The sequence below is a fragment of the Cariama cristata genome, unplaced genomic scaffold (genome assembly GCF_000690535.1).
Source record: "Cariama cristata isolate BGI_N322 unplaced genomic scaffold, ASM69053v1 scaffold9069, whole genome shotgun sequence".
NCBI classification, from domain to species: domain Eukaryota; kingdom Metazoa; phylum Chordata; class Aves; order Cariamiformes; family Cariamidae; genus Cariama; species Cariama cristata.
The window spans coordinates 146,581-164,208 of NW_009635248.1; the positions used below are offsets into that span (position 1 = coordinate 146,581).

General features: G+C 47.2%; 1 protein-coding gene across 2 annotated transcripts in view; it reads left to right on the plus strand.

Annotated features, from left to right (window-relative positions):
• The window catches only part of SLC4A4 (solute carrier family 4 (sodium bicarbonate cotransporter), member 4), a 157,126-nt gene extending 142,682 nt beyond the window's left edge, over window positions 1–14,444 (plus strand). The window contains exons 20-25 of one of the 2 annotated variants that reach the window (XM_009707459.1): window positions 2,131–2,199; window positions 3,870–4,043; window positions 6,574–6,735; window positions 10,829–10,925; window positions 12,934–13,013; window positions 14,223–14,444. In XM_009707459.1, the coding sequence (XP_009705761.1) occupies window positions 2,131–2,199; window positions 3,870–4,043; window positions 6,574–6,735; window positions 10,829–10,925; window positions 12,934–12,977 (546 nt within the window). In that variant the 3' untranslated portion in view covers window positions 12,978–13,013; window positions 14,223–14,444. The remainder of the gene's footprint in view (window positions 1–2,130; window positions 2,200–3,869; window positions 4,044–6,573; window positions 6,736–10,828; window positions 10,926–12,933; window positions 13,014–14,222) is intronic. The other variant, XM_009707458.1, reaches the window with a different exon arrangement.
• Window positions 14,445–17,628: the final 3,184 nt, after the last annotated feature.

Genomic DNA, 17,628 nt, shown 5'->3' on the forward strand with positions numbered 1-17,628 from the left:
CCTGCTCGAGAGAGCTGCTTTGCTAAATGCATTGCAGAACATTTAAGTCTTCTCATGCCAGCGGCAAATTGAACACTAACGATCCCAAATTCAATAAAACAGACAATCCACAGAATAATCTCATCTTTGGGTTTTGCAGGTTTTGCGGTGTTTGTGCTGGTTTTGAATGTCGCTGATGTTTCTGCTCAGTTATGGCAGATTTCCACAGAAACATCCTCGGCCCTGCTAGGAGAATGACAGGCAGTTTCCTATAAATACATTTTTAATTCTGTTGGCTAGCAGCAGGTTTGCTCAGAGTGCCTAAGCCAGCAACCCCATAGTTAGCGAATACTTTGCCAAAAGGAAGTCTTCCAAAATGAAAGCGCTGCTTGCTGCTCTGCAGGGTAACGTACTGAAGTTTCACCTAGGGGTGATTTACGGGATTAATTATCGTGGAATGGTGAAGGAATATTTGGACATTTATCTTTTTTTTTTTTTTTTGAAAACCAGAAAGAAGTAGAAAGGGAGGGAGAGAGCGCGATGTAGATGAACTAGAAAGCTAAACTCTGAAAGCCTCCTACCTGCCGGAGGAGATACTATGTTGTCTTGTCTAATCCCTCGGATCCAGTGAGGGCTTTGAATCCCTCGGACACCCACAGCTGTGTGAACCACGCACCGGCTCCTCATCCCTCCCCACGACGGCGTGTGGTGATGGCAGACTGTTGAACCCAGGCTGCGGAAAAAACATTCAGCTTTCAATGTGAAATATCAACGCAGCTCACTCAAGGAAGAAGATAAATCCAATAAAAGGATGAATTGGCAATCAGGAAGCTCGCAGGAGGTGATAGGGAATGAGACTCAGGGGAGGGAAGGGAAAAATATAGACAGGGAAGCTCTGGTCTTGGGTGGGAGATGGCCTGGTGACTTTGGTGCTCGTGTGCCCCGAGTGAAACGTATGCGTTCGGGATCAAGGCCTCCAGGCATAAGTGCACGGCACTATGTTTCTGACCGAGTAAACTATGAAAAATGTGGTGGGGAATACGATAGAACACTGAGTAACTGCCGTGTTACGTGCCTCATGAAAGAGTTACATGCAGAGGTTGGAAGACAAACGCTCTACCGCAGCAGCGCTGGCCGCCGGTTGCGTGGGAGCCGTGGCTGTGCAGGCAGCCGTCCGTCACTGCACGAAGGCTTTCCTTCGGCAACAGAGCTCCTTCCGTCCTTCTGGCCTTACTCAAGGCCGTTATTCAGCTCCTGGCTGTGGTTAGTGCCCAAGCATTCCCATTCACGCCACGCCACGCTGGCTGCCTGCCATTTTGTCGTGGGCCGAGGAGCGCTTCCCCCTCTTGGCAGCCGCCCCGTGGCTTTTGCCATTGAGGAAAGCTTAGGGTCGGAGGGACGGATACTCGTTCTGGGGAGCGTGTGTGGTGTTACCATGTGCCTGCCTTGCTTCCGAAGGAAGATGTCCCCGATGGCAGGACCAGTGGTGGAGGAATGGGCAGTGCTTAGCACTTGAGGGAGCAGAAATGGATGTTTGAAAGGACAGTTCTTGGCAGTGAAGAGAGTAACTCGCGGTCCTGTATTTGTGAATAGTTATGGATTAATGTGCATGAAAGATAGAGTGCTTAGAGATTTGGTTGGCATGACTGTCATCGCTGAGGTGGGACTCAAGAGAAGAGCCTTTCTGGATGGATTTCTGTGACGTGCTGAGCCGGACATACCACAGGATCGTGCTGCCTTTCTTCTTCTCCACCTTCTGCTTCTAATCTCACCAGAAACCAAGAGGTGAAAAGCAGTTTGAAGCTTACTGGAACATGTTTACCCATCCTGTTCTTTAATTGCGGACTGACTGGCACTGGCTAGCTTCGTTCCCTTTGATCCTTGGAGAGACGTCCAAGTCCCAGTGAAGTAAGGAGAGCCCAGGGCTCGTTCAGCCCCTGCCCTGCTCCTCAGCCCTCCACTGATTGCACACATGTTCTTGTGGCTCTCGACACGCAGCAGCAGGATTGCTCGCTTTATTACCCTGCATTGTCCGCTCGTAGGTGCAATTTGAGTCGATCACAGGCTAGGAATTACATCCCCCCGTGTGTTAACGGTGCATTGTGTATGGGGAGGTTGTTCACTCCGTTTCTCCTGCTCTTCCCCCCGCAGTTCATTCCCATGCCTGTGCTCTACGGCGTCTTCCTCTACATGGGTGTCGCTTCCCTCAACGGCGTGCAGGTGAGTCCCTCCAAGGGCCGGGGGCCGGCTCCCCGCCGGCCCTTCTCCAGAAGACAGCAATCATTAACCAGTGCGGGGCTTCTTTCACAACCCTCCAGCCTTTCCCTGCTCCTTCACCCCCTCCTTTGCCTTCCCAAGAAACCCGGGGAGGGTAGCAACTGTTTACAAACATTGCCGCAGGCTGGCTGGCCTGAGATTGAGACCAAAGGGGAGCGATCTGCTCTGCGGGTGAGCAGCCAAGTCTGGGCCCTGGAAGCAATGGGGGGTGCGTTATGAAGACCCGGGGTCCATCTCCACCCCCCGCCCCAGCTCAGCGATGCTGAGGGCAGCGTACACTTGCTGAGGCCCCAGGCTCGCTCCCGGGACCATTTGGGTCCTCTGCCGGGGTGTCTGCCAGGGACTGAAGGAAAACAAGGGAAGGTGATTTATGGCAGCGGGGTTATTCTGCAGTGTTAACGAGCGGGAACATTGCTGTTTGCCGAGGAGGGGAAGCCAAGCCCTTTTCTTTGGCGTTGAGGAAATATTACGTAAGGAGCCTTTCTCACAGCCCAGTGCCTGTAATTGGCCCTAGGAAGCTGGAAGTGGTTTTGTTGCTTTCTGGCACCCTGTTAATTGTGGCCTTTCTTTTTAGTGCTTGGTTGTGCTCTAACGGGAAAAGACTGCCTGTTCTGTGAGCACCATGAGAATTTCCTCGGGTATTCTTTAAAACGGCCCCGGCTTTCTTTCGCTGATGTGAGATCAATCTGGTCTCAGGAGCGGGCAGCAAGCCCACATTCGGGCAGGGGACAAGGAGGGGATTGTAATGTTCGCCTTGGGGTTGGTTCTTCTGAAGGAGATTTCCCCTGCTTCCTGGCCCAGGTGGTCAGGGGACTGGGCAGCTTGTTTTCCCCTGATCAAGGATGTTTTTCACTCAGTGAGAAATCCAGATTTTGGTTTAACTCCAAGTCCATTCAGTCCAGCATGGGGCAAAGGAGGCTGCCAGAAAAGCTGCCCGTCTTCCTCCCGCTTCGGTTAGGTGCCTTTCTGTTCTCTGGTAATGTGATGTCTGCTCTCACCTCTGTTCACCTCTGCTCCCAATTTATTTGGGAAAAAAAGCATTGTTTTTAAATGCTGAATGCCTTTCTTTGGCAGAATTGGGGCAGCGGAGGGTGGCAGAAGTGACCCAGAGTTTGATGCTGCCCATAGTTTGGGCATTCATCTTGTTTTCTGGATAATGAAGTGTTCCCTTCAAGAGAAAGTTCCCTGTGTCCACAGCCGCAGCAGATCAGGCCCATCCTTTTGAAGCCAGCACAGCAATTTCCACCGACACCTTCGTTCTTTGCTTTACAGGCTGATCACCAGAGCACATGGAGTCCTGCTCCTTAAAATAAAGGCACCTGAAGGCCTTGCTTTGAGAGCTGCTTTACTCCTGTGTCTCTGTTTAGTTGCCAGATACAGAGCAGACCCTAGGACCTTCGCTTGAGACAACGGAGCTAACGTGTTTAGCCCCCCCCGAGTTGAGCACAAGTCAGTCAGGATAGAGGAGCTGTGCTGGGTTTTCTACTGGGTTTCTTCTATGGAAGGAAAGCAAGTTGATTCAAGGTCACACTTCATGGTGGAATAATGCTTTTTGTATCTCTTTTTTGTGTATCCTGGGTTTCATTTAAATGTCCGTTCCTTTTCCTTTCCAGTTCATGGATCGTCTGAAGCTGCTCTTGATGCCTCTAAAACACCAGCCTGACTTTATCTACCTGCGCCACGTCCCGCTGCGCAGGGTCCATCTGTTCACCTTCCTGCAGGTTGTGTGCCTGGCCCTCCTCTGGATCCTCAAGTCGACCGTGGCTGCCATCATATTCCCTGTCATGGTAGGTGACGTTCTCCTTCACATCCCCCCCTTTCACAGCCTGCGCCTTCCTCGCATGGTCATACCCTCCCATAAACAGGCAAGTCCAGCCTCTCCCTGTCAGATCCCTAGCTTGGAGCTCTGCCTCCGTTCATGACACCGATGTAAGACTGCACGGGGTCAATGTTGCCATGACTGCTGTTACACAAATCCTCTGGAGGAAAACAAGCCTAGAAAGTTAATTTTTTTCCAGAAAGGTGTAGTTAGTTTTGACCATTCCTGGCTGCCAAGGTTAGATTTGCCGGGTTTTCTCCGTGGGCTGCATAAACAAATGAGAGGCGCATAGTTTTCCTTTTTTCAGTCCACACTAATTACCGTACAGAAAATGTCTCCCTTGCTTTTAAATAGCACAAATTGACAAAACCAAGAATCAGGCTCACTGCTAAGAGATGTGCCAAATGGAGGGAAAGGATTAGCTAAATCAAGAGCAAAAAAAAAAGGCATGTCTTCTTCCTCGAACTTCAGTAAAAAGACAATAAAGTTGATTCATGTGTTTCACAGCAGACGACGATATGTAAGTTTGTAGGATGCATGTCCTCTTTCTAATAATGCTTATCAGAGCCATGTTAAAATTTATTTTGGATGTTGAGAGATAAAATGTTCATCACACAGAAGAACTGTTTCTTAAATATACACCATGCAGTCAGTCTCATACAGTATTTCTCCATCAAGGAAGGGGAATAGTGAAACAGCTTTCTATGCATTTAGATTATTACTAGAGCTATAGACACAATTAGGCACTTACACAAAATAAAAACCAAACAAGTGTTAAGGGGAGTTTACGCTTTGCCTCAGGCATCAAAACCTGTGACCATGGATCCTAAATGAGGGAGCACGGAGCAGATCCTTCTCCACCTCCGTGCCTTGCCTGTAGCTCAGCTGGAACAGGTGGGAGGAAGGTGGCCGTAGGGCCACGTGGGTCAAGTGTGGATCCAATGGGACTGTAGCTGCACGCAGAGAGATTCTGCCGAGTCTGGTCTCTGGCTTGGAGATGGGTCAGACTACTGCAAAGTCAAAGCTTTATGAAACTCCCTTAAGAAAATCTGGGCCCAATGTCACCTACTTTCAGGTTTATGGACAAGTAAGATTTCAGTTGGGGGTGCAGTTACAAACTGCAGTGCTTATTCAAGGGAGAGAAAGAGGGGAAGCAGAAAACAGAACAAGGACAAGCATTTGTTCTCCAATGCTGGTGAAATGAGAAGAGAAAAGATGATGTAAGTAAAAAAATCCTCCAGATGTTCTTGCTGGGACACGTGCTCATATATAAAGGCGTTAAAAATCAGCAGTTCCCACTGACATGCTGTTCCAGTGCATTTTCATTACTCTGTTGTACTGCTGCTGAAAGCTGAATCTAAGATCTGGACATTTTTGCTCTGCCCGTAATAAAGAGAATCTGAGTGAACCCTAAGTCTGCTGAAGTTTGTTACAATGGTGCAAAGTCAGAGAAGGTACGGTCACAGCTTAGATGTAGCTGGATCTGGTGACAAAAGCTCAATTATTTGCACTCATGAACAAAAAGACTATAAACTTCCAGTTTGTGAAGATCCGGCCAATAGCCAATCCTCTGTTCGTTTGAAGGAAAAGCACTTTTAATACAGAAGTAATTCATAATGGGATAATCATGGATGTCTACGTGGCATCTTTCCACCCCCAGAGTGATTTCTCACTTCTGTAATCCATCTTAAGTTACGCAAGCCAAAGCTTGAGATCCTTTCCTAGGAATTGTTTGTTCTGTTGATGATCATTGCTCAGAACAAACTCTTCATCTCAATGGCAGTCTTCAGTTGTCAGGAATGGCTTAGACTTTTTAGTAGCCAAGTCAAGCTTTCAGTCTGTCGGTGTACCCTTTGCTAAAGCATACATGTGATCTTGGTAGGCATCTGGTAGTGGTGGTAAGCCCAGCGTCGATGTAAACACCTACTTCAGACATGTCCGTTCTTTTCCCAGTGCCTTTGATTGCAGTCTTGCACAGAAGAAGCTTTTCCTATGGTTTCATGCAGCCACAATACTAGGAAACTTTATTCTGCAGACTCTGAGGGCACAGTTTGGCCCTTGTCTAATTTGTGAAGCATTCTTGCGTCTAGGGGAGTGGTGAGAAAAAAGTAAAGACAATTACTCAGGCTGCCCCTGTGAACCTGGGTATGTAGGCTGAGTCCAAAAATAAACGAAAATACTCATTTATTTTTTTTTGTCTCTATTATTTTGCCTGGTGCCTGTCAGTTGGATGTTAAAAATGACCTTTGTCTCTCCAGGAGCATTAAGTGATTACATGCCTTTTTCTGTACGTTGCTCCTGTTTACTCTGACATGAAGCAGTCACAGTGCAGACTTCCACGTTGACAGCGATATCCCAGGTGTTCACCTTGTTCGCTGTATGTTCTTTTACAACCAGAATCGAAGTGTGGGGGATTAAGAAGCAGCATCAAGAGGAATGCATGGAGTGTTCCCAATTAAAGGTAAATGTAACTGAGAGGTCCCTCTCTGCCTTTTCAGATCCTGGCACTTGTAGCAGTCAGAAAAGCCATGGACTACCTCTTCTCCCAGCATGACTTAAGCTTTCTTGACGACGTCATTCCAGAAAAGGACAAGAAAAAGAAAGAGGATGAGAAGAAGAAGAAAAAGAAGAAGGGCAGTATGGACAGTGACAATGATGATGTAAGGAGCTTTCTGCTTTTGTCAAATTACTCGTTTCTAGCTAGCTAATCCCAGGGGACAGGACGGGCCCCTCTCCAGCTCTGGGTCTGGGCATTCCCAGCCTCTTTTGAAGCCGACCAGCTCAGTCTTTTGCTGCTGCAGCAAGTCGTCCCCAAACAAAACTTCTTTTCTATACTGCCTTCCCTTTTCCAGACGTCACCAGCCTGTGGTAGGTGGTACTTGCATTGCCAAGAATGAAATCACACTCTCCACAAGAGCACTAGATACCTGCTGAGATGTCATGCCCTTTACTAGAAGGCCTTTCGTCACCCTGCCTTGTTCATCTTTCCCTCCTCTGCCTTTCTCCCCCGTCGTTGTCTTTTAAATTTTAGGAGGAGAATGGTTTTCACCAGCAGCTCTGTTACTTCTGAATATATTCTGGTTTTCTCTTATGGTATTTTTAAATTACTCTTTTTTAAAGCACAAAGAGATATGACTTGTCATATTGCAGGAAAGACTGTTTTCTGTTGATAATACTCATGACCTAAATATTTTCAAAGCATACATGCCCTTCTGCAGTATACTTTTTGGTCCTACCTCAGGTTGCAGCATGCCCTAAAATAGCTGCTGATGTCATTACTAAGCACGGTGACCTGACTAGGCCAGATCCACGTGCCTTAGACTGTTCTAGTATGTATAATAAGAAGAAATGTAGCCCTTGTGCCTTTAAACATTCTCCTACCCAGGTCTAGCATGAACTCAAATCCCTTAAGTTTAGATTGAAGTGCGAAACACACCGGTTATATGGCACTTTGCATAGCAAGTGTGGACTGCCTTTGGAGAGCTGGCTGCCTCGGTCAGTGTTACCGTTGGCAATGTGAGAAGGGAGCTAGGCTTTAATAATTTTAGGCTACGTGGAGAGTACTAAGTGCAGTGTCACTTGCTCTGCTCACGTAACCGTCCGAGGTTCATGAAGAAGAGCTTTTCCTGTGATGTAGGCAGAGGCAAGATCACCTGAAGCTGGAAAAAAATCTGATTTTGAGACGGCAGGAAAAACAAATGAGAAGGGGTGGCACTCCGGGAGGAGGCAGGCAGCAGGAAAAGTCATCGGACCCCTTCTCGAGCGCTCCTGCCCAGGTCACTGTCCTGCGGCCCCCAGGTTCTGAACTGCAGCCAGGTGAGGTATGGCAGAGCGGCAGCGGCACCAGTTGTTGGTCCACTTGCTCCCTGGCCTCCGTTGTTGGTAAGAAGTGGGTATCGACGACCTCCCCACGAAGCAGCTGCTGGGCCAGTGTCTCTGCCAGGAGAAGTTCTTGCAGCAAAGCCTGAAGGTGGCACCGCTGCTGACAAACCAGAGGGTCACGGGTGCCATGGGGTGGTTGTGCCTCATCGTCTGTTTGGAGGGTTTCTGGTGGGTATCATCTGCATCCTTTCTGTGCTGAGCAGATCTAACAAATCAGCCCTCCTTGTGGGTTAGATAATGCATCTGGTGTCTTCAAGAGGAAAATGGTAGCTCCAGGTCTTCCCCTAGACCATCCCGATGCCTGATCTTGCTCAAGGTTGGGAGGACAGAAAAGGCGGCCTCAGTCCTGGTGGAGAACAAGCTGGAACCCGAGGCCTTTATGTGAGAGCTATAGAACACCTCTGCAGGTCTGTGTTAGAGGCAACCAAGTCAGGCTGTTCCGATGAGAAAGTACGCAAGGGCCTTTCTACAGAGACTGTGCTGTCTGAAGTGGAGCGTGTACACTGCTAGAGGCACAACCAGGAATTTCTTAGGTGAGGGTGCAGCATTGTGGGAGGTAGCCTGGATCCACGCCTTGTTAAATCAAGCTGGATCCCAGCTGGGGAGATGAGCTTGTATTTCAGACAGCAAGCTCCCCTTTCCTGTCATTCCTGCAGTTCCTGGGAGGCCGAGGGTGAGGGTTTCCTTCCAGATAACTTTGTGCAAACCGAAAAGAGAGAAAACACCCTACTGTACATAGCGAATAATCAGCAAAGGTTTGACTCCGTCCCCTCCTCTTGACCGATTTGAATCCAGCAGTGTAGTATCTTGAGCCATGGCTCTCATATCTCTGGTATGTTTTAAGCTATCTCCTCTCTTCTCAGGCTTTTCATGAATTTCAGGTACAGTAATTGATCTAATGGGTAAAAGAATTCATGCAAAAATGTTGGTTCTTAACTCTTCTTGTTTGTTTGGGTTTTTTTCAGCACTTGCTTCTACCAGGTTCCTGAACATAAAGCACTTTGCATTATTGGTTTGTTTTCACCCTTTCCCTTCCAGAAATATGCACCCACAAAGTTAGTCCTGTGGGATGTGGCGGGCAATCCGCCGACCAGAGCTCAGCAAAGAGAACTGCTGGGCATTGCTAGTGCAAGTGGTGTTAGATGAATGAGTACGGCAAAACCTGGCATTAGCGGAGACCGCTCCCAGCACCAGTTAGGACTCACCAAAAGTTCTCACTGGGGGGTTGCTAGCAATCAGGGGCAGTGACAAAGGAGCTGCAAAGAAAGATTTTCAGTAATCTCACCATTTTTCCCTCCAGCTTGTCTTTAAAAAGTATGAATTAGTGCAACTAATTGCTGCATTTGCCTAATGGAAACTCAAGCACCTTGGTTTTCTCTCAGATTTTTATGTCAAAAAATGCGTGATCGAAGCAAGGCCGGACAATTTTCTAAAAAAACTCTTGGGCTAGTATATTTAGTTCCAGAGTCAGAAGTGCTGTGTAGTGGTCTCTTCTCCCCTTCAGGGCATTTTTCCCAACTGCAGATACTTTCTCTGTGTCTCTGTTCGTTTTAGATGGTGAAGTTTAAAGTAGACCCTGAGTGTCAGCATTGCTGTTCCACAGACCTCCCACATTTATTTATTCGCACTGAAGCAGCTAATAACGTAACTCCATATGTGGGAGCCCTTATGCTCTGCTTACAGCATGGCCCCAAACAGATGGGGGGTTGGGGGTGGCTTTGTTGCCTCAGTGCTTTTCTGCAGAATCATCTTTACTTGAGCTATGCTTATCCCTCAGCTTCATAAAAATACTCCTGAGGAAACATTTTGCTATTGGAGTATGAAACACTGCGCTGGATGTCAGCTGTGTTAAAAAATAGTCATAAAAAAATAAAAATCCAGGGAGAGTGATTTTCTGGCCTCTGTACTGTTTTGCTGCCCTGATGAAGGTCTCCCTCCCTCCACCCCAGCGTTATCCTCGGTGCTGTATCTAGTTCTCTCCAGGAACAAGGATGTGTTAAAGTTTCTGGCAAATAGCACCTGACTTCCTTTGCCAAGTTATGCAATATCAGCCTTGCCTTGGTTACGAGAAGTTACTTTTATTTTTAAAAAGCAAAGTAATTCCAAGTACCTTCTGGTAAGCATAAGCAGGTGGATTATTGAAGCCGGTTGGGATGTAAATGGTGCTGGTACCCAAACTCCAGGGGACCCCGTGTACGGCTTGTCTCTGCCCTTGTGCCTCTGCTTGAGGCGTTTGCTCTTGCTCCTGGCTGGCTGGGAGTACTGAATTCTTAAAAGGGCCCTGCATTTGATGAACTGTTTTACCGTAAATAGAGGCGTAATTGAAACTGGGTTTGACTCGACTTAAATTAAAGGGGGAGTTGAGACAGTCCACCTTAAGGAACCTCTGCCATATTGCGTCTGGTCCTCGTCCTCGTCGAGCAATTGGGAAGAAAAAAGAGGTTTTACAGAAAGCACGGCAGGATACACCGTGTTGATGAGCTTTCACAGAAGCCAATGCCCTGCTGCTTCTGCCTACGAGTGCATTTTCCATCTGTAATTCCTGCAGCCAACTCCAAGCTGAACGGGATAGTGTCTTATAAGTGGGTGGCAAAGGAGCTGGTGAGGTGGGGAAAGGAGGAGGTAACAATTACACAGGATTATTTACATCTGTTTTACTTCCGTAGTGTGAAGGAAGAGGGGAAGTGGGGTACGGTGGGAAACCAGTGGAAACCAGCAGGCAACTAAGCTGGATGATGCTTTTTTATTTTTTCTGCTTTTCTTTTCCTCATTCCTACAGAATCTATATGAAGGATAATTTTACTTTGTGGGAGACGATAAGAGAGAGAGCAGTGAAAATATTCTAAGACCTTTTAAACGTTTCTTTCACAGTCTGACTGCCCCTACTCAGAAAAAGTCCCAAGTATTAAAATACCAATGGACATCATGGAGCAGGAACCTTTCCTAAGTGGTAGCAAACCTGCCGACAGTGAGTAGAACTAACCTCTTGCATGCCTGCTTGACTCTGACTTGCAGTACAAAAATAGATATATATTTAGAGTGATTTTGTAAAAAAAAAAAAAACACACCACTTTCCTATTACTTGAGAAGTATGTTTTCTTGTTATTTTCTCTTCTTTAATTTCCAGGCCTCTGATTTATGACAGATTTTATTTTTGTGAGCTTTTTTCTTTGCTCGTTACAAAATTGATGTTGTTCTTTCTGGTGCCTCCAGCTTAAGCGCTTTTATCCAGCTACTCACAGGTCTCTTGGCCACTCACTCTCTCCTCCTCTCTTTTCTGACCTTTCCCATTTTGTGTTACCTCTGCTGATGGCTTGATTTATTTCTTTCCTCTGAGCCTAGTGTTCGGGATTTGCGGCATGTCTAAACTGCATCGCTGTCCTGTTGCTGTTTGTTTCCTTAGGTGCCAAGCAGTTGCAAAAATCAGCCCTTAAAAAAGTAATTAAGCGTGTCATTGATCCACATTGCATGTTAAACTGACAAGGCAGTGATCAGTTAACCATTAACGTATTTCCCTTCGTAGGTGATTTGCTTTTGTGCTGTTCTGTCTTTTTAATTTCTTATGTTAATATCCCTAATCGATTATTATGATCTTCATTTTCAGTCATTTTCACTTTTCATGTTAAAGTCTTTTAAGTGAGGAATCGGAAATATCAACTGACCTTAGCTTTTTTACCTTTGCGCTGACTTTGTAAAATACTATGAGCAATGGGTGCCATCTGGAGATACATATGCTGGTTTGTGCTGAGGCGGGAGGGGAGAAATACACATGACAGTAATAAACTAGTACTGCTGCAAGGCTGGTGATTTCTCGGAGTAGGACCTAAAACCACAGAGCTTTAGATCTTTAAACTGTCATTTGAGATGAAGAGCTGGCACCTCAGGCCCTTGCCTTTCGGTGGCATTTAGATACCGTAGGCAATCCCAAGCACTGCTCTGTGGGTTTTAGGTACAGGAACACTTCAAAACTGGCATTGTAGAACAATGCCAAAGAGAAAGAGACGTTTCCCTGACTGTTTAGATATTCTCAGGGGTTTGCTAATAAGGAAAAGAAAAGGAGCGAAATCAGCCTCGGACAACCAAACAGATCCTCCGCATTTTTCTGTGAAAATGCCCTGATGTGCTAAACCCAAATCGTACCCTAAACGTTGTTACACCGGATTTTATGATCAAATGCATTGTTTTCAACATCTTTAAGGGTGAAATAGTTAAGGAAAAGTTAATTCTGCCGTAAACCTGTTTGTTGGATTGCCCTTTGAGATAACACAGGGTAAATCACCCATGAGCTGAGCAGTAGTTGGTTTGCGTATTTGTACATTTTTATAATCCAGTAATTGATTTACTGTTTCTTAATCAGAAACAACGCCAAAAAAAACCCCAAAAACCAAAAAACAAAAACAAAACAAAACACCAAAAACAAACAAACAAAAAACCACACCAGGCCGTTGGAGTAGAAAAAGTAGCCAGAATCCAGCAGCCCTCTGGTATTGGCCTTGAATATAACTGTGCTCTGCAATTCGAAGTATGTTACTAATCATACTGCTAACATTAGCTGTCCTTCAGCAATAGGAAGGATCGGATTGTTACTAACAGCGAGTATACTTCCCCGCGCGGGGTGAGGAGAGGAAAGCCGTTACAGGAGCCAGCCCCTGTTTTCTGACAAGGAGGCTGGGTGCGACAGTGAGGAGCACAGGGTAACTAAAGAGGTGTAGGTAAAAGGTAAGTATCAAGACCTAAAGGTGGTGAAGTCCTGGGAAATGAGTCTTTTGGTTGTGTTGGCAGTTCAAGGCTTTCTATCTTGGAGGAGAGAGAGAGAAATTGAGTATTTTATTTACAAGCTGTGAAATTCATCTGGCAGGCAGCAGTAAAAAAGCACTGCCAAATAGATGAGAGTAGCTGGAGAAACTGAGGCTGGGCTTGAGAAGCCATCAGTGCTGCAGGCAGTGACAAACGAGACTTTCTTCCCTCTCCGACAGGAGAAAAATCACCGACATTCCTTGAACGCCATACGTCGTGCTGATACAATTCCTTTCCTTCAGTCACACACCATGCCAAGGTAAGCACTCAAAAGATAGTGATTCCTCCTAAGCATCTCTGCTACCCCTCAGTGTACTGAAAGTCAATGAGGCAAAGTTTCTGTCCCTGGTAGGAAATTCTTAAAAAGTGCTTGGAGAGAATTCCCTAGGCAGGGCTGCAGCCTCCCAAGCTGATCACCAGCAGTGCTGGGGCCGGGGAGCGGAGGGTCGGCAGGAGGCCTGGGGGCTCCGCCAGCCTTGGCCAGACCCAGCTGCAGTACTGATGGCTGGTTTGGGGTCTACACCAGAAGAAAAATGCAGAGCATCTGGGAGGAGTCTAGAAAACACATCTACAGGGGAAAAATTAAATTCATTGGGATTGTTTGACCTTTAAAAAAAAAAAAAAAGAGACAGAGAAAATTGCTGTTATGCTTTCCTTTGGTCATGTAACAAGATATTGCAAAGAGGAAGTAATCCATTTTCCCATGTCCGTGGCGGAAAATAGAGTAAATAATAACCTGAAACTGCAGCAAGGAAGAGTTAAGTAACAATTTCTCGGAGCTCAGCCACGGCTCAGCCCCTTGGGGCCACCCTGGACCAGGAGTCGCATCTAGACCAAGGCAGCAATAGTCCTCTGAAATGTCAAAGAAGTATCTACGCTTCCAGGTGTTGGAGAGTGTGTGAAATGAATCTCAATGGCTACACCCAGAGTATTTCAAAGGCAGTTTGTAAGTGGTGCTGCAGCTTGGTGCGAAGCACAAGTGCTGGATACTTGGAGCTGCTCAGTCAATGACATGGGGGGTTTTACCTCCTGACATGAGCAGTGTTTAGACCAACTCATTAAAATTATCTTAGGTGATGTACGGGCCTTATCTTAAGACCAGCTGTGTATTACTACTGCCTGTCAAGGCTCTTTACTTGGTATCTGTGTGCTGCCAGTTTCAGAAAGCTGTGTTGTATGAGCTAAGGCAAGGAAGCGATACTGGGGGTCACGCATTTGTTCCATTTCTGCTGGGTGTCCCAGTAAGTCCCAGGATCTGCAGTTTTCCCATTTTACGCCAGTTGCCCCTCTGTTTTATTTGTAAAATGCTGGGTTTCTCTTGCAAGTTGTAGACTATTGCTTTTTTTCAGGATTTGGTCATTGGGAAGCTGTGCCAGCAGAAGTCCTGAGCACGGCAGAGGACGTTAAGAAAGGCTGAGGAGCCTGGCCATAGTCCTCACACTTACCTTGTCCGTCTTTTCCTTTGCAGCCCTCCACGAACTCCAGTAAAAGTTGTGCCTCAAATTAGAATAGAACTTGAGCCTGAAGACAATGGTTATTTCTGGAGGAGCAAGGGAACAGAAACTACTTTGTAATTTGTCTGTCTGTTAAATCTTTTATGGGATTTATTTTGCCACTAGCCAAATATTAAAACGCTCTCTGCTCCCCACCTGCATAGGTAAATGAGACATCCCGCGCTGCCCCCCAGCCCTGCCCCTGCCGATCCCCTCTGAGCCCTCCTCGCCCCCTTCTCCCACGCTGACCAAGAGTCCTTTTGCCTTCTCTGTCGCTTCGACGTGCACGCGTCTCTCTCCTCTGCAAGCCGAGGGCAGAAGTATTAAGGATATCGTATCATATCGTACCTGTGGGAGATGTCAGGGGCACTGGTGTTTCTTTAGTTGTGAATCAGCGTGTGTCTGTCTATCTGTCGTCTGGCAGAACAAAACTGACCTCCAGGCTAATTCGATGTCTTGCTTACACTGCTCGAAGATGCTGGAAAGTGCTGCTAACACTACCTTGCTCTTAAAGCCTGTACTTGTAGTTAACACAGGAAGGAAAAGGAAAAGGTACTTCACTCCCAGCACAGACAAACCATTGCCATCGTTGTCGCATGTGTTTTGAAATGTCCCTTTCCTATGCAATTTTTTTTTAAAGAAACACTTTAATGGACTTAATCCGTCAGGTACATTGAAGAGTGTTATTTTCCTAGATTATTTTGTTTAAATTATGGGGGCCTAACCTATGACTTTTTTTTGTCAATTTTTTTAACCTTTTTTTAATTACTGTAAAGAAAAATGAATTTTTCCTGCAGCAGGAAACATATAGTTATGAGTAGTTCTACCTCTTATTTCTAGATGCCAGGCTTTCTGTAAAAAATGTATTGTACCATATATAATGTGATTTTTACAAAAAAAAACAAAAACAAAAACAAAAAAACACCAAAAAAAAACCAACAAAAAAACCACAACACCACACCACAATCTCCAGGACATGGCATAGGGCTGGATCAGTTTGATTAACACCTTCTACTCTGAAGCATCTGTTTTACTTAGGGTTATGTTATTTTATTTTTTTTTCTCTATAAGTAATCTAACTTTACTATGAAGGAGATGGGATGTAACTTAAATCTCTTGTGATCTAGGAAGAGTCTTAAATGTAACGTCGGTAAGCGAAATACTGACTGGCTACCGACATCAGTGGACAGATGCTGATTGTATTCATGTTGTTGATTTCCTACGTGGTATTGCTCGAATTATTTCTTTTGAAACATCGGTGTGCGCACGTGTGTGTATGTGTACATGTGAGGAGATCCCAGGTGCCCTTCAGGCACGATGACGGCGCGATGGAGGAGGAAGACAGCTGAAGGTGGCCTACTGGGATGTTCATCCTGACGCTCGTATTCGCCAGGCTCACAAACATCTGCATCCTCTGGCATCCCACATCTGTTTCCCATCATCCACAGAATTTACCCGAAGTCTTGACTGCTCGGTCCCAGACCTGCCCATCCGTACATGGTGATGCATCAGTACCGCGCAGGCTGGGCATGGGCACGCCCGGGCTTTTGGTGTTAAACCACGTGAGCAAATCTCACCTTGGGAGAGATGGTTTTCTCTCTGTAACACGTATGCTTATGTACTTGGTGTGTGCATGGAAATGTGCGGTTGGGAAATTGGGCTTCACCAAGACATTTCTTTGATGAAACGTGAGGACTGCATGTAACACGCCAAAAGCTTCATCAGAAAAAACAAAAAAGAAAAAAAGCCCACTGTAAGGGCTGATTCCCCAATAGAGAAGAATCCCGCCGCAGAGGGCAGGCACATTGCTGCCGCTTTTGTCCTTGCGAAACCAAAGTCCGTGTTGGTTAAGTAAACAGAATTTCGTGATGGTGCTGAGACCTTATATGCCAAATTTTAGCATCTACTGACTCATAGTAGCCGTATTGGCAAGGGGAGGTGCAGAATAGGGCTGCCCTTTCCTTTCCCAGATGTGCTGTCGAAGCAGCTGGCCACATTCCCCTACAGCGTTTTGGTTAAAGGATGAGCCGATAGGGACCGCAGGAGCTTGAGCTTGGTCTGCTGCCAACGGGCATCGCCGCAGAGCGGTGGTGGGGGACACAGCACGCACGCCTGCGCACGCCGCCCTACATTCCCCCCCTCGTTTTCCAAGGGTCCCCGTTTTGACTTCCACGACGTGTGTTGACTCTCAGATTGGCATCCCGGGAACCCAGCCTGAACCTGCTTCAGAAAGGCCGGGGAGACGTCAGAAACGGCCTCTGCTGCCAACGGGCATCGCCGCAGAGCGGTGGTGGGGGACACAGCACGCACGCCTGCGCACGCCGCCCTACATTCCCCCCCTCGTTTTCCAAGGGTCCCCGTTTTGACTTCCACGACGTGTGTTGACTCTCAGATTGGCATCCCGGGAACCCAGCCTGAACCTGCTTCAGAAAGGCCGGGGAGACGTCAGAAACGGCCAGAAAAGGAGCGGCTGTGGGATCCCCTCTGCGGCCAGGCCCCGCTGGCCGGAGGACAGATGGCCAGGGAAGCGCAATGCCGGCTTCAGCCAACTCTTCCCATCCCTTGGCCAACACAAGGCCCTGGCTCCCAACGGGGAAACAGCCTCGAGCGTCACCTGCAGAGTACGTGGGAGCTGCTGGTGTTTTGCCCAGACCTTGGATTCGTAGGGATCCCAGTAACTGACGGAGGAAAGATCAAACCAGATGGATAGAGAGGAGCGGCTTTCCCCGTCGGGTGGGCGGGCAGGGCACTGCGCCCACCCGCACCCCACCCGCACCTTCCGTCGGCTGGCACCTGCCCGGTGTCTCTGCAAAAATGAGGTCTTCCATTTTCGAACCGTGGTAAATGTACTTGAAATGTTTTGACTGCTGATGTAGATCTTTCTCTCTATATTTTAATTTTTTTGTTTCAACCTGAGGGAGCTGTTGTATAGCGGGTAGCGTTGCTGGAGGGACGGGACGGAGGTTTCTGTAGCTTTCCATGAAAAACTCACAACTCTGGTGACAGGAGCTGGAAACATTTCCTCTCCTGGTGCCTGACAACAGCACTTTGCTGGCGGTGGTGTCTCCTTTCTTGGTTTTTCCTTAAAAAACCAAAACCAACCCCGACACAAAGAGAGCAAGCGAGAGCTGTGCGGGCAGCGGCAGTCGGAGGGCAGGGCAGGGAGCCCGCCGGCCCCACAAGGGAAGTTTCGCTGCCCTTCGGAGAGCTTTGAAAATAACAAAACCTTCTTTTTAATCAATCAGATTTGGGTGTTTTGTGGGAAAAGCCTGGGTGAGCACTGCTGGGAATAGGTGTGGAGGCTGACCCGAAGCTCTCGGCGAGCGGAGGCGGCCGTCGGGAAATGCTCTGCCCGGAGCGACCCAGGGAGGGTCCCGGCTC